Raw genomic sequence first — 23266 nt, forward strand, 5'->3', positions numbered from 1 at the left:
GAATAATTTAAGTACTCAATTAAAAAATCAGTTATTTTTAACATGAAATAAATTCTTGTACTTTGCAAAAGAAAACTACCTATTAAACTAGAATGTAAAGACAAAGAATTGAATTATTAAATAGCAAAAAACAAGATTAAAAATATAAATGACTAATATGTACCATAAAATTTTAGGAATATATATATATATATATAGGTGTAATAATAAATTTAAATAACTACTTTTATAGTAAGTTTGGTTCGAATTTTTTAGTTATTTTTCGATTAAAACCAAAATCAAACTAAATTTGATCGGTTTTAAAATTCAAAAAAAAAAATTAAACCAAACCTACAAAGTATCAGATTTTTATTCGATTTTTCAGGTTTTTATGAACACCCTGTTCCTACCAATGAATATCATAATCAATTTGTTACTCAGCCGACCCCCTTTAAACTCAAAAATTAAAATTTGATATTAATAATAGTGAGGGTTAAAAGGTTCCGGGTGATAGGGAGGGACTTCGGGTCATCGCTATTTGCTGGAGAAAAGAAATGGCCGAATCCACAAGGCTAAACCTTTCTGGAGAAGAATTGGAGAATAGGCAAAAGGAAACTAGTTTGACACCATTATTAGAGAGGAGAAGAGGCTAAAGCTCTTTGGAGAAGGATCGAAAATTTGTTGTTCGTCTCCGTTACCGGATTTGGAGGAGCAGAGGCAAAAAGCACCTTCAGGATCTGAGAAGTTGGAAAAGGAAATGCTGCCGTTATCATCATCATCAGAGGAGGAGAAGCAGAGGAAAAAAGAGGCACACCTGGAGAAGATGCTTAAATATTTCTTCGGAAACGCAGAGGAGGCTATGAGGAAGAGAGAGAGTAATCTTGCAACCTTTAGAGAGGCGCATAAGAGGCAACGAGAATTGTATGAAGCAGGAAGTCGGAAGCCGGAACAACAACTTCTTTTTTTTTTTGGCGTTTTGAAGTTTGCTTATTTGTGGGTTTTGGTATCTTGAGATGATTGAGCTTTGGTAGGCTTTCTATTGGGATGACTATGTGCAAACACGGTAATGATATGCTGGATTTTGGGAGAAGCCCAAACAAAATATGCTTGTGAAACTATTTTCTGGTGTTAAGCTTGAATCTGGGAGCATGTCTCCGCCTAGGAAAATATTTTCCACCTGTAAGGCTATAAATGATGGAAAATAACTTTCTGAAAGTCATTTTTCTTTACAAATCTTAAAATCTTTTTTCATATTACTTGTACTAAAAACACTGCATGTGATTTGATAATAGGAATACGGAGATGCTTAAGTATGATAAACCAAAAGATCTTTGGATTCTCGTTTTCCCCTTCCGAACTACCTTAAGTGTAAATCCTAAATTTGCATTGCAGTAAAAATTATATCGTTAACGCTTGCATAAAATAAAAAGTTGAAGTTTGGATTAGGATTTGATAACTTATGGAGGAGAAGGGACTGGAAATGGTAACATAGCCATTTCTTTCTGTGGATATTGCACTTGTTGATAATTAACTTTACTTTGGTTTGTTTCTATGAACTAATTTACAGGCCATTGTTGGTTTGCCGAGCTGTGAGTTTTGTTTTGGCAAGCTGCCGGGGAGGCGTTGTGTCACAGGAGGAAAGGAAGAGGCATTTGAACCACCAAACTACAGCTCCACAGTAATATGATTTGCTTGGTCATCTGCCAAAAGCATTTCCTAAAAGAGTAAGTTCTAAAAGTTACCTTTTTTTTTTTGGAGCAAACAGGAATATTTATATTAGTACTACGTAGGGTTTAAAACATTACAGGACATAGCCCATGTCGCTTAGGACACATAAGGTTCCTAGGCTTGCTAGTACATTACATGCATTATTAGCTAAATACTTGACAAAAACACATTGTTCCTTTTGATCCTTCATTACAAAAGATTCAACAAAAAGCGGAGGCTGCACATAATATTTTTTCATCCTTGTTTGTGCATCAGTCTCCTTTGCTAGTTGGTGGACTACTTTATTCCTATATAAAATAAATGATCTAATTTTGTTTAAGGTTCATATATGTGACATAATATTTCAATTTCTTTTGGGACTAAAATCTTACTATACGGTATATTTCCTATCTAGAAGAAAAAGAATGTAAGACTTCAATTCGGGAATCCAAAAGAAAAAATTATTCCGATCCAAAGTTTCTTTGAAATGTTTAATATTACTAGTTAAGTACTAATATATAGTAATTACTTGAGGACTCATGATCTAATTAACGAATACCAACACTCAAAACATGTTTTACAATAAGTAGATGAAGTTGGCAACAACACAAAACTAGTAGGAGCTAATTGCTAGAAAAAACAATAACCATCGATAAAAATAATAACCAGAAACTTTTCACATAAAAACGTAAACGCTAATTTCACCTAGTATTAATTACCATTAGTATTTGAACTTTACGTACTCTATTAAAATGTCATAAGTTGAAGATCAAGCATAGACTATTGGGATTTAAGAATATGAAAACAAGTTCATGACTGGATCTATTATATATAGGCTGTGATTATCATACTAAACATCTGGAAAGGTTCTTATGTTAGGCATAATTTGCGTGTAAGTTGTTTATCCATGCATTATCCGCTTCTTGACAGCTGAAGTTTGCTACTCCAACGCTATTTACTTCAAGGGCAATGTAGGAAAAAAAATAATTAATTCATTTTTGAAATCTGAAAAAATTGATATTTTGGACTACAAAAAAAAGGCCAAAAAATCACTTTATTATGGACCAGAGGGAGTAATAGATTACATTGAAGCGCGCATGATCTCAAGATATTATTAAAATCATTTTCGTGTTGATGCTTATGGAAATTAGTTTTGATTCTGTGATTCTTTCCGATTACAGATATTACTGCTTTCTGGTTCCATCATCACTTCCTATCCTAGTTGTTGCAATACAATTTCACTGGTTCAGGATGAAGATCTTCAAGCATACACAGGTCAGTCGAGGTATAGAGCAAATCATTTAGTAGTAATCTCATGAATACGATACTACAAAACATATTAGAATAAATAATTCACTTATTTGACCACAAAAAATGTTTTTGATAATGCAACAGTTCAGCATATCAAGTGAATCAACCGAAAAGACGTTAAAATAGCACGTGCTAGTCAGTTTTCGGACTGGTCATTCAAAAATAGCCAGCGTTTGAAAAATAGCCACTATTTTGCTGCAACACGAAAGTTCCAGCATAATATACTGGAGATCGGTGCACTGTGTATGAACTTTCAACATATTATGCTGGAATTCTAACACGCGAAAAGTTCTAGTATAATATACTGGAGTATTTTTTCGGATTTTGAACAGTGTTTTCGTTCAGATTTATCTTTACATGAAAAGTGGCTAAATTCCTATTACTTTTGAAACTGTGGCTATTTTTGAATGACCATTTGTAAATCTGACTGTTTTTGGATTTCTCCCCGAAAAGACTGGAGAGCTTCGACTCTGTGCATCCTATGACAATCTGGTTAGAAGGGAGTAGCAAGTACTCCCTCCGGTCCACAATAAGTGGTCAATTTGGCCTTTTATTTTGGTCTAAAATATGTGTCCATTTATATAATTAAGAAAAAATTCAATTAGTTTTTCCAAAATTATCCTTATGTATGTTTTCCTAAAAAGTCATTTACTCCTCACATTTTTTAAGAGAAGTAAGTGCTACTATAACTATGGTGCAACATTTAATGAAGGGTAGTTTAGTCACACTAACTATTTTCGTCTAGAATTTTATATTTTCTTGTGGACCGAAGGGAGTATAGACTGTTAGATTCCCTATATGATGAAAAGGTCTATGTCCATTGTCCTTGTACACAATTTTGAGCGCTCACTTAGTGCTGTGATTAATGGAATTTACATTTTCAATGTGTGTGTGTTCCATTTCCAAGTAAGTTGCAATGCGTTTACCAATAGCTCCTGCTCAAGTTGTGTATTGAAGCAACCTTATTTTCTATTCTTTCCCTCACTCTTGAAAGATAAGAAAGGAAAGGAAAGGATCATAATATTTTTCCAATAAAAAGAAAAAAAATAATAAGAACAGAAGATGTATCAGTCTAACCTAGTTAATTGTCTATTTATTGTAAAAATATGCTGGCATCAATTTGGCTTAAAAAATTATGTACCATCACGGACTTTGTTTTACTTAAGTGCATTAGCACTACATTTTAGTGGCGACTTTACTACTTTGGTGGCGACTTCGCCATTGACAACGGGGATATCAATACTACTACTTTAGTGGTGACTTTTTGGGTCGCCAGTGAAGATGGCGACATACAATTCTACTTTTGGTGGCGACTGTTTGGGTTTAAACGGCGACATATCAATGCTACTTTGGTGGCGACTTTTTTGGGTAGATTATCACAGAGGTGATGTGTCATGCTTCATAGTTGACCAATGGATCAACTGAGAACTAGATTATACAATCGATGTTCTATGTGATAATCTAGTTATTCTCGATCACCTGATTATTACTTTGATCGGATACTTGACCAGTGGATTAACTAGAAATTCAATTATATTCGATTAACCTAGGATATGTTTTTTTTATCACTTTATTTAACCTAGAACATGCATAATTCTTGATTTTAATTGACAAGATGTTCGGGCATACTGGCGGCCTTAGTAAATTAATTATTGAGTTTTAATGTGTGAGCGATCGAGTCTAAGTATTAGCATCCAACACACTACAACACGTTTCAAAGCAAAATGTATAGTGCTATAAGATGTAGTGCTATATTAAAACTTAAGTTGTAGCAACAACATATACTCGCACGATTGTAATATATATACATATTACAATTTAGGATGTTAAATATATGTAGATTGTAAAGAACAATAATCTATAAATGTTTGACCGTGTTTGACCACTAATACCGACGATATCTGTTGGAAACTTCATCATTTTTTTAAAAAAAAAACTATATTAGTTATGGAAAAATAAAACAGAACCAGAGCGGGAAAAATTTAATTCAGTATTCCGACCGATATCGGTCGGAAATGAGGAGCTTATTTTATTTTAATATTTTATTAGTACATTATTCCAACCGATGTCAGTCGAAAATGTGAAATGTGTCGGATGATACAATATTTCGATATTATGGGACCACATTTACTGACCGATGGTGGTCGGTGTATTTAATTGAAATTGGTTATTTGACTTTTGCGATTAAATTATACTTTTTTCGACCGATATCGGTCGGTTTTCCCTTCCGGCCGATATCGGTCAGTATGATTTGGACAGTTTTTGGCAGTTTTCTAGTAGTGGTAATTCTTTGATCTAAACAGTAAAGAAAATATATGAGATTTTTCTACAGTATAAGTTGATTATCATCTTCATTAGAAACGTTAAATTAGTTGTATCTTAGCGAGTATATTAGTTTTAGTGTAGAAATTTGAAATTATGAATTCAAATTCTATGCTCAAAATAATTAATTTATCTTCTTGAATAGCTAAACATATTATCACACACTACCACAGTTTCGCCCAAATATATTTGTAAGACATCCACATTAATAATAAAACGTGAGATAGAGTTTACTTTGTTGATGTTAAAAGATGAAATATAATTTGTTGGGCTACTATTTTTAGGTTACACGCTAGCATGGGCAAAAAGAGTACCAGAAAAAGCTAAGTTCTCAAAGTTTTCCAAAATTACAAAAATGCTAATAGCATCTAATGAAATAAAGAGATAACTCAGGGGTGTAAATATCTTTCAAAAACAGTGTTAGTTGAAAAGTTACATGATAAGTATGGGCAGAAGTGTCTGCGCAGTAAAAAAAACTGATATGCATGCACAAAACATTGTTTAGTTGGAGCAATCAAAACACTTAACAGCACTTAAAAAATCAAAGACTCACAAATGTTAGTCATGGTGGATGAGGAGTTTGGGCTCAAGGATGGTATTGGGCCGTCTGAAGATGCAAGAATTGGGCCAATTAGAAAAAGCAGAAGAACTAAAAAACCACCACAAAGGCTTTATTCGGGATCCGGATTGATGAATTGGGTACATTGGAATGAGAACATTAACTAGGACACATGAATAGTTAAATAGCCAAATAGTAGCACTGATGTAGTAGGTTGAATATTGTTAGACACTTCCTCTCTCTTTGGTCTCTCTTTCCCTCGTCTATTTCTTCTATGACTCTGTCTCTCCCTATCCTTTCTTTCTGTTACTATCTTTGTTATGATAATGTCTATCTTCTTATGTTCTAATCCCATCTATTGATTAATTCACAATTCCTATTTGCAATTGTGTTGTTTGAGAAGTTCATAACAGAATATAATATTTTATTAAATTGCATAACTAAATAGGTGCAGCTCGAGAGGAATGCCATTAAATTCTTTGCTTTAGTCTTAGTAGTGGATTTTATGATTTTATTTTTTTCTTAGATAATATTGAATTTTCTAGGGGAAAAAAGTACAAAAAAGAAAATTAAAAGGGAAAGAAAGAAACATTGCCTATTTTTTAACATTAAAAATATCTTAGAACTTTGAATGAAACTACTTAAATCTTCTTATTAATAAATAACACATTTTACAATAAGATCTAAGGTGATATATTAGAAACACATGGCTAATATTTTATTGCTTTGATTAACCCTCACAAGTATAAGTAATAATATTACCATATGAAGTTAAACTTTAAAAAATAATTAAATCTCATGGGCTTAATAGTTGTATTGCTGAAACTATTGCACTCTACCCTATTCCCATATTTTTTTAATCAATTTTTATATAAGAGCATTTCAATTCACATCCTTAAAAGTGAATCCCAAATTTCTTGTGACCTTTTTTAAAATGTAACAAAATTGTGTGTTGCGTCCGCCCTTAGCGCATCACTTAGTGCTTTGAGGGCAATGAATGATCCTTGATCTCTCCAAGCGGGAGATTACTAACTTCTTTCCAATCCATGCTGGAGGGATCCCCTACATGCTCGACCGAATAATAGTATGCCAACCGGTAAAGCTAGAATATCATTATGGATTAAACTCAGTAAGTATCGAAAAATGTTATGCTTACTATCTTTGATGTCTCATGACTGAGTTTTCTTATGTTTGCATTTAAATACTTAATGCTTTCTTTAATGCACTTTATGAAATGTTCAAGCTATTATATTATTTATCCCATATCCCGGAGTTTCAAAGACGTTGCTCTAATTTGGGATGAGTCAATGATGCTTATGGGGCACGATTTTAATTTGGTTGATGGATTCATCAACATTTTAGATGGATTCGTTGATGGACCATTCGGTCAATTCATTAGGAAGATTAAAACAATTCTGGTGACCAAATTGATCAAAACGTTGGGCGACTTATGGTGCCTCTTGAGGAGTCCTCGAAGCGGATGTGAGTATTGTGTTAACAGTCTAATTCTTTTTCAGTTTTTATCTATCTATTTTCTGATTATATCTTTCTTTTATTGACAGCCTGCTGGAAGGTTTTTACTGGATTGTTGGTACTAGTATTGGTGATCTTCTATTTTGCTGGGAGAGTATTTCGTGTTGGGGGAGACCTTTAATTTTGTTGGGAGAGTCCTTCGCAGGGAGAGTATTGCCACAAATGTACAGTTTGTTGTTTCTATTGATTAGTATCTCGTATTCACAATTGAGCTAGTAGTATTGGTAACTAAAGTGATTTGTTTGGTGGATAACGAAGAGGATAATGCCACAATTGTACAAATTTATTTTTTAAAAAGAATTCGGTGCGGTTTCTATTGATTAGTATCTCGTATTCATAATTAAGCTGGTATTGGTAGCTTTAGTTTTTGTAGTTCTCCAAATACATTGGTAAAATCAGATAAAACATTGTTCCTCAGTTATTAAACACATCTCTTTGATGTCCATCTGAAATATGACTGAGCTTTAGATAAAAATATCCTCTTAAATACACATACGTATTTAATTATGTGTTAGTGTGAATATTTTTTTTGTTCTTTCAACGGTTTGACTTTTAGTTCAATGGCGTGTGTTCACTCAAAAGGATATCAATTTTCTAGTTTAAAAGTATACTTTTTCTCCTCTTACGTGTGTGACAAGGATCTTTCCTGAATTTATCCCAATGCAAAATTAGGTTTTCACGGATCATCTACTGGTTTCTACCCAAAAAAAAAAATTCCAAAAGAAACAAACTTCAAATATCAAAATAGAAGATGGTTGTCTTGTAAACCACGGTCTCATTACAGATTTTTCTCACTTCAGTTATCTTTCATGGAGTAGTTTGAGGACTTTGATCTAGTTGTAAGAGCATGATGTGGTATAGCCGTATAGACTCACATCAAGAGTTCGAACATAATGAAATTCAGAAAGTGCACCAGTTGACCATAGAAAATTCTCAATATCGTCATTATTGTGCATCCTCATAACCTTCGGAATAGATCTACGTGTTATTTATCATAATACTAGGAATTTCGTCTTTAGAATATTATTATTAACTAAGATTAACCCTTATTTACATAAATCTAATTAATTGAACCAAGATCTATATTTTTGGTCAAACAGGATTACCGTACTTTTGTGATATACATGGAAAATAGTAAGAAAAGAAGAACATTTTTATCAATATACTACATATCAATATTTCCCAACGTGTGGCAGTCTAGTCCATTAATGAACAAGTGATATGTGGGAGAAATTCAAAAAATAAATAAATCAGAAACCACTATGTTTTAGTGATTATTAGCTTGCTATAACTACAATTTACTGAATTACTTCCTATAACTATGTTTTCACTTGTTATAGACTGTATTCGATGTATTTTTGCTACTGTATTCATGAATACAGTAGCAAAACTCGGCGAAAAACAGGGGAGTCCAGCTAAGCAGAGAATGTATTCGACTGTATTCGCGAGCTGTATTCGTGAATACAGTAGCGAAATAGTTTTTCAGCTGTTTAAAAACAGTAAGTGAATCAATTAACGCGATAGACTCCTAATATAACTCAACAAAATCAATTATAACACACAAAAATTGTATTCCCAGTTATAGAAAAGATTCTCAACCAAAAACATCCCAAAAACAGAGCAATCTTTAGAGATTCAATCCATCCTTTCTTTTTTAGTGGTATCTTTATTAAAATATTTTTAGTGGTATCTTTACAAATAGATTTATATATTAAAATTATATAATTACATTAAATAGAGTTAAATACATAAAAATACATTGAATACATGAAGTATAGCAGGTCATCTATCGTGCAAAAAATCATATGAATACATACTGCAGATACATTTGAATACATATATACATCTGAATACATGTAAGCACGTGATTTTTGCCCTATATAAGAATTACTCCCAAAAAATTCAAAATAAAATGATTTTCCTTGGTGTGCAATTTTGTGAGATTTTGTGATATTTTTGGATAATTATTTGTATTTGTCTGTGCTTGTTTATTTGTTAAATTAATAAAAAATACAAAATATGTCGCATTTTGCATGTAGGATTTAATTCTACAATTGTTAGTAATTAAATTTGTTTTACAAAAATTAAAAATTACAAAAATAGGCATCTTTTGCATTTTTAGCATTTAATGTCCAGATATACAATTTTATGCTTAATTATCACTTAATTGTGCGTTAATTGTTATTGGGAGTTAATTTGTGCTTTTATAACTTAATTTAGTTCTTAATAATAATTTAAGTACTTTTATAATTTAGTTTTAATAAAAGAAGAAAAGAGAACAAAAATACAAAGAAAAATCGGATTGGGACACTTCTTCAATTTTCAAACCACAGGCCCAAATAATTGCCCAACCTTCCCCATGACCCGGTCCACTTCAAACCGGGTCGACCCGGTCCTCCCCATTAACCCAAATACCCAACACCCTTCTTCATTTTTTTTCAAAACACAAAACAAAAAAAAAAACAAAAAAAAAAGAACACAAAAACCCTAAAAACTAAAAACATCTGCCCCCTTCCTTTTGCTTCTTCTTCTCCAAACCTTCCAAACACCAACGTTCATGGCTTCCCTCCGCGTCTTCTTCGTCACCCTCCACCTCCAAGTGACCCCTCCAATCGCCGGAAAACAAGCCTCCTCCTCACATCCGCCATTGACGAGCAACCATCGTTGCTGCGTCAACCCCCACCGCTGCGTTCGTCGGCCATGGCTAGTGCTTCCAGCGCTGCCACTGTTGCGTCTTCGTCGAGCTCCAACTGAACGTGGCTGCTTCATCTGCGTCTGCTGATGTTCAAGTCTCGCTGTTGTTCCGCTGCTGCCCCGACGCTGCTGTTCCAGCTTCATCAAGGCTCATCGCCATGGATGCCTTCCTCCGAGCTGCTGCTGCCGCGCTGCTGCTTCACTTCATCTTCTTCGAGCTTGAGCTCACCATGGCCAAGTTGTTCCGTCGCTGCTTCTTCTGCTTTCAGCTTCAAGCAAACCAAACGCACCCCCAGCTACTTCTGTTTCATCACTACTGCTTCGGCGTCGACTTCTTAAATTCATGTTCGTCGTCGTTTGTTCGAGCTTTGGTCGAGGCTCGTCAAAACAGTCCGTACATATTTCGTTTCGATCCGGTTAGTAGATTTTGAGTTTTATGTTTGTCCGTATTTCGTTCTGATATTTCTCGAATCTAAAATCGGTAGATATTTGATTTTTTGTTTTGTTCATGTTCATATGTTTTGTTGAATTAATTTTCAGATTTCAAATGGAAATTTAATTAGTTGTTTTTCATGTTTATTTCATGTTTGTTTTATTGTTTAGGTAAAAATTTGTTAGTTTAATGTTTGTTAGATTCAAATTGAAATTTAATTAATTATTTCTTCAATTTGTTTCATGTGTTTTATGTATTTTCAGAAATTGTTAATGTTGTTTGAATCATTTAATCCGTCATGTTTGTTGTTTAAAAATATATTTAGTTCATGTTCATCTTTGTTTGAAGTTCATTTTTAATCCGGTAATTTAATGTGAGTTTAAGTTTCTGAGTTGTTGATTTAGTTTGAATCATGTATTTTGTTGTTTGTATTGTTGTCTCTTTGTTCATTCATTTTTTGTCTAAGTTAACCAGGATTGGTTCCCAATATGGTTAACTTATTTCCATTAATTTGAATTTGTTGTTCATCTGTGTTCATATGATTTGTTGTTGAAGATTGTTGAGAAATTGGTCATCTTGGATATATTTTGGTTAAGTTATGATTAATTGATTGTTTAGAGCTGATGGGGGTAGTTTGGTAAATTGTAGTATCGTTCAAGGGTAAATGGTAATTGCAATAAGGTCGGAGGGGTAGTTTGGTAATTGAACATTATTTTAATTCTTTATGTTAAGCATGGGGGACAAAATATAATGGGGTGGGGTTTGATATCATTGTTTAACATAATGGGGGACAAGACATGAAATAGTGGGGTGAGAATATTGTATTTGTTTATGTTAGGCATGAGGGACAAATTATAATGGGTTGGGGATGATGTATTTATTTAATGTTAGGCATGGGGGACAAGATATAATGGGTTGAGGTTGATGTATTTATTTAATGTAGTGGGAGACAAAGCATGCTATGAGGGAATATTTGGGGTTGGGGATTCAAGACTTGTCTTGCTATATATAGAGTCATTCTTGACATTAAAAGAGGACATTGGAGAGAGAGTTTTAAGACTTGAACATTGAAAGAAAAGTAAGACTTGAGAGAAAAAAAAACTTAGACTAAAACTTGAAAGATTTTTGAGGATTATTTTGAGAGAGGAACACATTCTGAAAATCTGAAGAGAGTGTGATAGAGTTTAAAAAGAGAAAACAAAAACAAAGTGAGAAACGAGTTTAGTTTCGGGTTTTATTAAACGCGTGGTTTGTTGCTGTTTAGTTGGTTTACAAACTTTGGGTTTGTTCTATTTGAGTTGTACGGTTTTTCTTCAAAGTTTTCTGGGCCTTGAATCTGATTCGAATTGCTGCTGTTGGGTTGCTGTTGATGTTGTGTATTTACACTACTACTGCTTCTACTGATCTTCATCTTCTTTTCTTGCTTTCCAAATACCAGGTACACAAACTGATACACTGGTTCATCTTGTAAGCCACTCGAAGCATGAATGCAAAAATGAGAAAGATTTGAAGTTGTAATTTAATGTAGCCTTTTCTTTCTTTTCTGTCTGTATGTAGAATATTTTATGCATTGCCATGCAAACTCCTTAAACAGCTCACTTTGGAACTTAACCATAATAACTCGAAAGTATGTAAATAAAGTAGGACCTTATATTCATTTATTTAGAAAACAAAAAATAGAAAATGTAGTCGTGCTAAGATTATCCTTTAAAAAAAATAATGAGACGAGCCTCGCCAAATAAAAATGCAAATTGCGGGGCCCTCAATAATTGATCATAATAAATACTTAGAATTTGGGATGGACTGTTTAGTGAATTTCACTGCCTTCCCCAAAGATAATAACGCATTAGACTCTTTAGGCGCGACTTAATTAAATTACATTCTTAAATTCGGGTGCGCATTTATGTGACCCAAATTCAAATCTTCAACGGAGTCGAAATATGTTAACAACTACGGGTGCATTGATTGTGACGTGGTTCGAGATGCATTTTCACGACGTTGCAATTCTATAAAAATAAATGATAATAATAAAAGCAGTTTAAACTTAATAAAAGCACATAAGTCACAACATGTATTTAAATCAGATATTTAGCCATTATAACAATTTAAGCGACCGTGCTAGAACCACGGGATTCGAGGGTGCCTAACACCTTCCCTCGGGTCAACAGAATTCCTTACTTAGAATTTCTGGTTCGCAGACTTCATTTGGAAAAGTCGAATATTTTCCTCAATTCGGGATTCAAGATAAACCGGTGACTTGGGACACCAAAAGCCAAACCTTTCCCAAGTGGCGACTCTGAATTAAATAAATAATCTCATTTCGAATATCGTCACTTAAATTGGAAAAACTCCCTCGCGCATTTAACCCTTCGGGGTGGGCGCGCAAAAAGGATGTGTGACAGCTCTGGCGACTCTGCTGAGGATTGTAAACCCAGAACCTCCGGTTTAGGGTTCAAGAATTCGAGCTTAGAGTAATTGTTATATTTGGCTTTATTATTTGATATTCATTACATGTTTTGGCATGACGTGCTAAATGTTGTCTTTTACCGCTTTGATGTTATCTGAACTGTATATAAACTGTGTCGAAACCCTTCTCTTCTTACCTCCGGGGAGAAGCTCGCTGGTCGAGACTCCCTATTTTGTTAGTGTCAATACCTGAAATAAGAAAGAGGTTGGACAAGTTATAAAGCCGGACGATCTCGCGGGTCCCCGGTACGTAGCCCCCTCCTCGACTCGAGTTGTCCGCTCGGGTACACAGTTTAGAACATATACCCAGGTTATAAACCTAGTATAACGAAACCTCATGCCGGATCCCTAGTAGGAACGCTTATTTGTATCATGTTGCACTTGACATAGGGGACTCAACACAGGGGTTGGGTCCGTCTAGGACATGCAACCTGAAATGAAAAGACCATCCTGCTGCATCCCGTTTGTTTTGCGCATTTATTTGCTTCAAATCTGCATGCTGACCGGTTTCTAAAAAAACTTTAAAAAAGAAGAAGAAAATAACAGTGTAGGGAGATAATTACTTATTTTTGGAAAAATAAAACCAATGTCCAAGTAGTGTCAAGACCTCGCCGAAATTTTCTTAAAAAAAAAAACTAAAAATAAAATTTGTCTTTTAGTTTGATTTATTAAAAAAAACATATATAAAAAAAAATTCCTTTTAATCACTTTCAAAATCCAAAAAATATATATATTTATTTAAAAGTAAAAAAAAAAGGGAAAGTCAAAATTAAAAAAAATGTTGTTTCTTTTGTAGTATCTTTTTTATAAATTCAGACTAATAGTCCAAATACTTCCTTAGAAGATTTTTCGAAATTTCAAAAAAAAAAAAAGAGTGAAAAGAAGTTAAAATTCAAAGACAAAATGTTTCTTTAGTCATCGTCTCTTTTCAAAAGATAATAATAAAAAAAACAAATTAAAAAAACCGAAATCCAAAAATATTTTCTCCTTTTCCGTGTAAGTATTTTATTCAGAAAAAAAGGTTGGTTTATTTCCTCTACGCCTGATCGGACCAAACTACGTGGGTCTAATTCTCACCGGATGTGAGATACGTAGGCAAACCTCATCGGTTTCGACCCCAATTTTCAAAAAATCAAAAAAAATATTTTTTCATTAGTTCCTTCTTTAGAAATCTTTCCTTAGAAAATTCAAAAAAAAAAAAAAGAAGTTTTTAAAACTCAAAAAAAGGGGTAGTTTCCTTCTTTCTGAAGTATTTCATATGGAAAAAGAAGCAGAAAAAAAAATCAAAATCCAAAATACGGGTTTCCTTTATTTTGAAGTATTTTTCAAAAAAAAAATAAAAAAAATAAAAAAAAAAGAGAATATATATATATATATATATATTCGTTCTTTTAAAGACTTTCCTTCTTTAAAAGTCTTTCTTTCGTAAATGTCATAGAATTAAAAAATTAAAGTCCAAAAAATATTTTCATTTTTTCTTTAGAAGTACTTTTGTAAATTAAAATAATAAAAAAAAAACCTCGAAAATCCAAAATATTTTCCTAAAAGTGCCTCTTTCGAAAATTAAGAGATGACAGCCAAAATCCAAAGAAAATATTTTCTTTCTTATTTAGAAAAAGAGAGAACAAATGAAAATTCAAACAAAAATATTTTTTTTACTTCTAAAATTATCAAAGTTCCAACAAAAAAAAAGGAATTTTTAGAAGTCTTTCTTTCAAAAATAAAAATGGAGTCAAATTCAAAAATCCAAAAAAAAATATATCCTTTTCTTCCTTTAAAGCATTTTTTTTTAGAAAAATCCAAAAGAAGCAAAAATCCAAAAAAAAACCTTTATTCTTTTTAAGCATTTTAAAAAAAAAAATCCAAAAAGAAAAAAAAGAGTTTACTTACTCTATTCACGATGGCCCGAACTACGCCGGTTTGATTCTCACAGGGTATGAGATACGTAGGTAACCCTCATCGGGTCCAACCTCCCCTTTTTCAGAAATAACAAAAATGTCAGAATTTTAATTTATGAGTCGGGTGATGCCGTTTTGTCAAGAATAGCCGAATGTTCCCGAAAGGGACGTCGGAAGGCTGACTTTGCACAAACAGCCATTTTGGTCATTTTTGAACTTTGACCAATTTGCCCAACAGCCTTGGAATCCTCGTCCTCGAGGCTTTGTAAGGCCGTATTCCCAATGTCGGGTCACCATTCTGAAAAAAAAAGAGTCATAAATAAATCAAGTGATGCTGTTTTTGTCAAAAACAACCAAATGTTCCCGAAAGGGACGGCGGAAGGCTGACTTTGCATAAACGACCACTTTCGATCATCTTTTAGAGTTTTGATCGGTTGACCCTCACAGCCTTAAAATCTTCATCCCCGAAGTGCTGAAAGGCCGTGTTCGAAAATCGGATCTTTCTTTCTAAAATATAGTCAAATCATTTTTGAGTCAAATCATTTTTGCTTAAATCACCTTAATAAATGTGCAGGATGAGCACAATGCAAAATGAACACTTGTTTCTTTATTTTTGCATTTGTTAATCCTGAACTACGCAAGATCTGATTCATGCGGGGTCATGATACGTAGGCAATCTCGATCGGATTCGATCATAGCTATAAAATAATTTGAGTGAAAAAATAAACTGAAAGAAAATGAGAAAGAAAATAGTGAAAAAAAGAGTGACAAAATAATAAAATAAAAAAAAGAGAGTGCAAAAAATAAAAGAGCGGCGAAAACAAGATCAAGAGTGGTTAAAGAGAGGTAGGAATAAAAGAAAAGAGGTACATAGTGAAGAGGGCTAGTTTAAGGCCGGGATGAAACATGCAACCCGTTCAAACACATGGTAAAAGCGTTTAACTGTTTAGGTGCATTGCATCCCAACGTGCGATTTCCTATATGTTAAATGCCTCAAAACTAACAAGGTTGTGTGTGTGAGTAAATTAGCCAGTTTCTATTCAGGTGATTGGTTTTGTTGGTATGCGGTGATGAACATGCACCCTTGCACACGGCCACAACATTATACACAAAACTGAGCTCCACCTCCCAGAAACGCCCATCCTTACCAAGCTCCATATAGTCCCCAATCAAATGTTCCTCAGTACAATCCTCACCCAAGAGAGTCTTTCAAAAGGAATCAGTTCACCTCTATTGGTGAATCATACTCAGGCTTATTCCAAAAGCTAGTCAGGCGAAGTCTGCTGCAGCCAGTGGCCCCAAATCGGCCAAACACCGAGTCCCCCCGCATCAAGTTGATACTAGATGTGAATACCACTCTGGAGAAGTGGGATACGGTACAAAGGACTGTTGGTCATTTGGACCCTCAAAATGGCAGTTGAAGACTTGATTGAAGCTGAAAGAATCATTCTCCGGGACGAAAAGGTTCCTAAGATGATGAATATTCCCCTGCCAACTCTCACAAATGGGCCAATAGACGGAATGATCTGTGAAGCAGAGGAATTTGATCCAGTACTGAAGGCTATCGCATCCATTGCCGAGACAGAAGAAAAGCTAAAAAAAATGATTGCCAAGCCTGAAAGTTCCCCATCAGACGGGAGTCTCGGTAGCCAGTCTTGCTATCTTTTCTGCATCTGGATTGTCTCAGGGTGTGATCCAGATGTTTTACTTTTTTGTCTTACTTTCCGATGTAAACCCTTCTACCTTCAAAAATTAAAAAAAAAAATCAAATGAAGTTGATATTTCATTTTCCCGGAATGTCTCTTTTCTTAAATCTTGTCAATTTTCTCATTCTTTTTTTAGTTCTGTTAAATGCAGATTTCAATAATATGACATGCTTGCGGACTTCATGCCCGGATCTTAAAACTCTGTCAAACCTCGAAATAATGAATCAAGAATTGGGTCGCAATGAAGAATAGCTTAAGGAAACGAGACAAAGATTTGGAAAAGCTGAAAGAAAATTGGGTCCAGATTGGAAAGGTACATACACTGCAACAAGAGTACTGCCAAAAGAGTGCGTTGTACTTGGGACACATCGAAGGAAACGTCCTTGAAATAACTGTCAATGCAAATGCAGTCAAAAGGTACTATGTTGGATCCTTTATATAATAAAATCTTTTCCGGTTGAGATGACGAAGGCTTTAATTCTCGCTACCCAAACACTATCAACCCTTTGCAAACCCATTTGAGCTGGTTACTCTTCTTTGATTACCCTCTTTGGAACCTGAAAATATTATTGAAAATAAAATGAAAAAAAGAAAAGAAATTGAAATGAAAAAAAAGAAGAAGAAAGAATTGAAAAATAAGAAAATATATATAAAAAAAAAAGACAATGAAAATGAAAAAAAGGGAAGGGAAGTGAAAAACAAAGCAAATCAGAAAAAAAATCCAAAAAAAAAAGAGTTGCCTGATCTATGTTTGACTTGATTCCGAAAGGATACGTAGGCAACCTCTCATTGGGGTTCAGTCACACCAAAACAAAAATCCAAGAAGTCCCCCAAAAGTGAAACTGGGGCAGAAGTTATAATGGTTCGGCAATGATTCCGCCCAAAAGGTTCCAAAGTTATAGTTCAATCCAAATTCTTTTCACCCCAAACCTTGTTCAAGTCCTTCTGATCAATCGGCAAAGCGGTTCAAAATGGGAGGATGGAGTTATTTGGGTCTGATACAACAAAATGAGAGGAATGAAATGAGAGAGCCTTATTGGTGAAAACCCACACGGGCACCGTAAGGCGACAGTAAGCAAAGGAAATCAAATGAGAGCCTTTTAGTGCAAACCCACACGAGCACTATAAGGAGATGGCCAGAAATAAAATAAAAATGCCAGCTTGCGAAAACCCACAAAGGGCGCCCATGATCGAAAATAAGATCCTCACAGCCATCGGCATCAACAGAGTCCTAGCAAGGTTCCTCGGTGTTCAAGGCAAGTTGTGATGAATTTTTGAGAGTCAGACGGTTTGCACAGATCAGGCATCCAGTCCAAAAGGCATGTCATGTTCATTGAAGTCCGCATGTACTCCGGATAAGTCCTTCTCTCCTTTCCCCGAAAGGGACACTTCTAGTTTTAAACTCATTCTCCATTCAATTATTTGTTTCTCTTTGAATCCCTTTTGGTCTAACACTGTTCCAAAACCAAGACAAAGAAAGGATGGCAAGACTGATTTACAGGGCTTTCGTTTGATACACACTAATGTGCAAAAGGCACCCAGCCTCAGCAGGGGCATCAAGACGACCTCGACTGGCCACGACAGCCTATAAAGGCAATTGAAGTTGAAAGGGTTGAGTTTCACATGGTTAATCACCTTAGCGAAGTTGAAAAAAAAACAAGGTACCCCCAAATGCTCTAAAATTGAAGTTGGAAGAGAGAAGACAGAAAAGAAAAGCCTACAAAGGCAAAATAAAGTTGGAAAGGTTAAGTCCCACGCGATTAGCCACTGCAGTTTAGGTTTGAGGATAAAAAAATCCTGACACATAAAAAAAAAAAAACCCGACAAATCCCCACAGGGTCTCCCTTTGTACAGATCCCCACAGGGTCTCCATTTGTAAAAATCCCCACAGAGTCTCCCCTTGTACAATCCCCCAAAGAGTTTGCCCCAGCAAATCCCCAACGAGTCGGCCTTGTACAAATCCCCACAGAGTCTCCCCAATAAAAATCCCCACTGAGTTGGTCTCGTAAAAAATCCCCAAGCAGAATGGGATGAAAGAACCAAAGCCTTACACGGGCAAATCATCACAAAATCCGGAAATGCGAGTCTGATCAGTTAAAAAAGGGTCGCCTGTGAACCAAATCAATGGCAGAGTTTCTCAACAGGAATTAGGCTGAGACCAAGCAATTGGAACGATCAAGGCCACCGAACCAATCACTGTTTTCAAACTGACAATTTTTCTTTGTTTAGGAAAATTGAGACAGGTGCAATCCAAAGAAACCATGCAATAAGCAGGTGTAGCCCAAAAGAAATAAAGCGCGCGAGCGTTGAAACAGCTTTGCAGCGGGAAAACGACCAAAAGTAAGTTTCCCCGAAATTCTTTCATGCATTTTTGATAAATAAAAAAAATAAATATATATATATATATATATATATATATATATATATATATATATATATAAAAAGGAAAACCAAAGAAAAGGAAGAATACAAGAAATAAAAATGAAAATCCCAAAAGAAAAACAAATCGTGGTAGCATAGGACCTCATTCCTCAACTATCCCGGTATAAACCACGGATCTCCCTGGCATAACCCAAGGAGCTTTTTCTATCCAAATCCCCGGTATAACCCGATGGTTCTTTCCCTTTTCCGGCATAACCCGATGACTTCCCCGGCATAACCCGAGGACTCTTTCCCCTTTCCGGCATAACCCGAGGAAAGATTTCCGGCATAACCCGATGACTCCCCCGGCATAACCCGTGGACCTCCCTGGCATAACCCAGGGACCTCTTTCCCTTTTCCGGCATAATTTAGAGTTGATAATAATTTGAAATATATCCTATAAGATAAACATATAAGTTCAGAACCAGACGCATAATTATAATCATGCGTTTTCATATTTAAAGTCAAGGCATCAAAAATATTAACATCAGAAAGAGATAGTTGCCTTATATATAAGTATATATATATATATATATATATATATATATATATATATATATATATATATATATATATATAGTTTATATGTATTAGATATATAATATATATACTATATCAAATTTAAACACAAAATAAATTGCAAAGAAATATTCAAGGGAATGTCTTATATATTTTACTATTACGACATTAACAAAGAATGACAATATCTTTCTTAGTCTTCCTCCCCCAATGGAATGAGCACAACAAGGTACTAATACCACCATTAAAAGGAAAAAAACTAAGGAAGATGTGCCAAAATACAAGTTACATGTTAGTCTATGTATTATCTCTAACAAATCTCATAAATCCTTCAAGGTCCGGAGGAATTTTCGTTGGTGGTGGTGGAAAAGAAGCTTTTTCATCATCGCTTCGGGGCGAAGCAGCATCCTGCGCAAATTCCGCTAGCATTTCTTCATAAGCTTCATCTATCTCCGGTTGTGATTCTGCAAGTCCAAAATTTCTCTTTCCGAATGGATCCAATCTCTGAAGAGTACTGATTTTTCCAAGCTCTCCCTCATAGACGCTCTATGATCACCGATTTGAAGTATCGCTTGACTGAATGCGCTCTCTGATGCCAATGTTAAATCTTGAACACTTAAAATATCTCGAGTCATCCTTGAAAGAACTGGATAGTGTTTTTGTTTGTCCTTCCACCATTCTAAAACATCGAAGTAGCCGTCGGGATTCTCTGATTCAAGTCCCTGCGACAAATAAACTTGAAGCTCATTTAGTTGTGAACTATCACCAAAATTATCACCTTGAGAACCCCTGAACTCCGTCCAAGAACTAAGGGCTTTTAGGCCCGCAGTTCTTTTAGATGCTTGCGAACTAGACTAAGTAGGAGTTGGAACTTTGGTCTAGCTTGATCTAAGGCAAGTTGATAAGCATTATAAATTGTTTGAGCATTTATTTTAATTGAGGCTTATGCATCTCCAAGTGTAGCAAATTCCTCAGCTGAAAGTGATAAAGCGTTATAATTTTTTGAATACCAAAAGTGAGGACCTCCTAATTTTATTGTAGGATTTAACAATGCAGCAACACCAAAAATAGGGGGGATAAGAAAAAAATATTTTTTAAACTTAGCTTTCATTGAATTAATAGCTTCTTGATAAATTACTCCACCCTCTGAAAATTGAGTAAATAAATTTATAAGTGCTACAATATAAACTAAACAGTTAGAATAGTAGGATAATATTGGCCAGATAATTCATTTGTAGCAATATGAAATTGTTCTAAAAAGTCTACAAGCATTTTAACATTACTCCAATCTTGATTTGTAAGGTGCTCATCATCATCATCATCATCACCATCACCTATACGAGCATTATACGTTGCGCTTATTGGGTTCCTATATTCATATGTAACAACTAAACTTTCATACATGTAATTCCATCTAGTTGGACAAGCTTTAGGAACCTTTCTTTATCTAAGGCCAAATTCATCACATTTTTTAAAATAGTCTCTGAGTCTACTTCTACGGTTTGAATAAAAAAGCCAATTAAGGACCATTTTAACCTTTTCAATTTCTACATTTAAAACTTTCATACCAGCACCGACGATTAAATGGTAAATATGACAAATACATCTAATATGAAAAATATTACTAAATGCAAGATTTAGTATAGTTGTAAGCAAGCCTATAGCGTTAGTGTTACTAGAAGCATTATCCATTGAAACCGACATAATTTTATCTCTAATGCAAAAATATCTACAAATATCTGCAACTGTGTTAGCAATAAACTTACCTGTGTGGCGTGAATTAATTATTCTATAAGCAATAATGCGCTTTTGCATTATCCACTCCTCATCTATCCAATGACTTGTAACAGTTAGATAATCACAGTCATTACCACTTCTACCAATATCAGTAGTAATAGCAATGCGACAATCTATATGAGTAAATAAATAGCGCAAATATTGTTCATATTCATGTTTATATTTATAAATATCGCTCTTTACGGTTGCGCGAGGCCATCCTTTATAAGTAGGATTAAAAACTCTTCTAATATAATGCACAAAATGAGGGTTAGAAGGAAAACTATAGGGTAAGCACATAACAGTAACCATTTTTGCCAATTCTTCACGATCTTTATTTGGATCATAATATAAAATGCCACCGGTAATAGTGTTAATTCCCGGTTGAAATAGATTTGAACCTGTACTAGGGTTAACCGTAGTATCTACACTTGTCCTCTCTTGCGCAGCTTTCATTTGTAAAAATCTAGCTTTATCTCTAGGGTGTGTCTTTATGTGTCTAGTCAAACTACCCGTACCGCTTCGGTCTCCAGTAAATTTATGAACTAGTTGAGACCCAAAAGTTTTACACTTACCCTTATTTTGTTCTCTTAGTTGAGTAAAAAAGTGCTAAACAAGAGATGTTTCAGGCCGTTTAGCAGGTTGTATATTAAAAGTAGGGGTTACTACAGGAGGGTCAGGCGGGGCATCATTTGGATTATTAACAGGACTAGTAGGTGTATCATCTAAATCCGGTTGCCTTTCATCTAAATCATCATTTTCCTCATCATTTTCAAAGATAGTTTCATTAGGATAAAGAGCATTCATAACTTCTTCATTTAATTGTTGACCTGGTGCAACATCGTGACAAGATTGACTATCGAAAAATTGAAAACAAGGGTTATCACTATCAAGAATAATAGGTGGAGGAGGACGGGTAACAGGTCTTGGTCAGGGAGGCGGGGGAAGAGTAGTAGCTTGGCTACTAGATTCACCAATTTTAGATTTTCCCTTACCCTTACCACCAAAAATGTCAAAGAAAATGCGATATTAATTATAATTATACTAAATAAAACTAACAAAACTATAATAGTAAAACTTAAGAGTCGGAACGAGTTTACCGAATTGACGAAACTTCTTGAAAATTGAATATCATTGGAGACTTGAATATTTCAATTCACCAACTTCATAATTTTTCACGAAATTGCAATAATAAAGTAAACAATTATAGAAGAAAATTAGAGAGAGATTGATGAATTTGTGAGTAAAAATGAAATAATGGGGGGGGGGGGTATTTATAGTTGAGAATTGGGAAAAAGTGTAATTATAAAAAGTTTAGGGTTAAAACAAAGTTTGGGGGCCAAATAGCTATTATTTAAAGTGCCAAACGGTTGAATTTTGATGGCCAACGGCTAGATTTTAAAAATCTGATCGTTGGTCATTTTTTTAAAATTGTTTTTTAAAAAACAAATAGTCGTTGGGGCCCGTTTGGCCCAGTTGAACCGGCCCAGGCCCGCCTGCCGGTCCCGGGCTCACGGCCTATTTGCGTTGGACCGGCCCGCTACGGGCTTATGCACCACTAGAGACCGGGCCCACTTGAACCGGTCCGTTTGGCCCGAGGTCCCGGGCCGGGCCTGGACAACAATACAGCCTTAGCCCGAATATTTTCTATTAGCTCCGGCTCCGTGCATAACGCCAAGATCCATCCTTGTCCACCCCACCCCCTGTCCAAAAAAGGCTTTTTTTTTCAATTTCAGTTTTTCCGTTACCACCCACCCTACTACCCCTCCATCCCACTGCACCCCCTCACACTCTCACCCCCACACTGCAAAAAAAATTATATTTTTTACTTTAATTTTTTTTGACAATTTCAAATTTTTATTTTTCGCTTTTTTGCACCACCCACCCCCCACCTGCCCCTCCCCCCACAAAAAAAATTATTTTTTTTCTAATTTAAATTCCT

At 34.8% G+C, this 23266-nt stretch overlaps 1 protein-coding gene across 5 annotated transcripts; it reads left to right on the forward strand.

The window, feature by feature from the left end:
• The first annotated feature begins 477 nt into the window (after positions 1 to 477).
• Positions 478 to 7731, forward strand: LOC104249807 (uncharacterized). Of its 5 annotated transcripts, none has more exons than XR_011399964.1 (5): positions 478 to 1042; positions 1547 to 1703; positions 2868 to 2971; positions 3082 to 7360; positions 7441 to 7731. XR_011399964.1 is itself a non-coding variant. In XM_009806300.2 (5 exons), the coding sequence occupies exons 2-5, from the start codon at positions 1663 to 1665 to the stop codon at positions 7530 to 7532; spliced, it is 357 nt and encodes a 118-aa protein (XP_009804602.1). In that variant the 5' UTR covers positions 478 to 1042; positions 1547 to 1662; the 3' UTR covers positions 7533 to 7731. The 5 variants fall into 5 exon arrangements, 1 of the variants encoding a protein (XP_009804602.1); XR_011399966.1 differs by having other exon boundaries at positions 2868 to 2961; XR_716852.2 differs by having other exon boundaries at positions 2868 to 2961; positions 7241 to 7360.
• The last annotated feature ends 15535 nt before the right edge of the window (positions 7732 to 23266 follow it).

This window comes from Nicotiana sylvestris, chromosome 5 (assembly GCF_000393655.2).
Source record: "Nicotiana sylvestris chromosome 5, ASM39365v2, whole genome shotgun sequence".
Taxonomy (NCBI): Eukaryota; Viridiplantae; Streptophyta; class Magnoliopsida; order Solanales; family Solanaceae; genus Nicotiana; species Nicotiana sylvestris.

What these genes read in the sequence shown, in the direction of transcription:
- LOC104249807 (XM_009806300.2), top strand. Translation starts at nt 1,663, where the DNA reads ATGATTTGCTTGGTCATCTGCCAAAAGCATTTCCTAAAAGA. An exon ending in CAAAAGCATTTCCTAAAAGA is followed by an intron (nt 1,704 to 2,867) that starts GTAAGTTCTAAA and finishes TTCCGATTACAG; the next exon opens with ATATTACTGCTTTCTGGTTC. An exon ending in GAGGAGTCCTCGAAGCGGAT is followed by an intron (nt 7,361 to 7,440) that starts GTGAGTATTGTG and finishes TTTTATTGACAG; the next exon opens with CCTGCTGGAAGGTTTTTACT.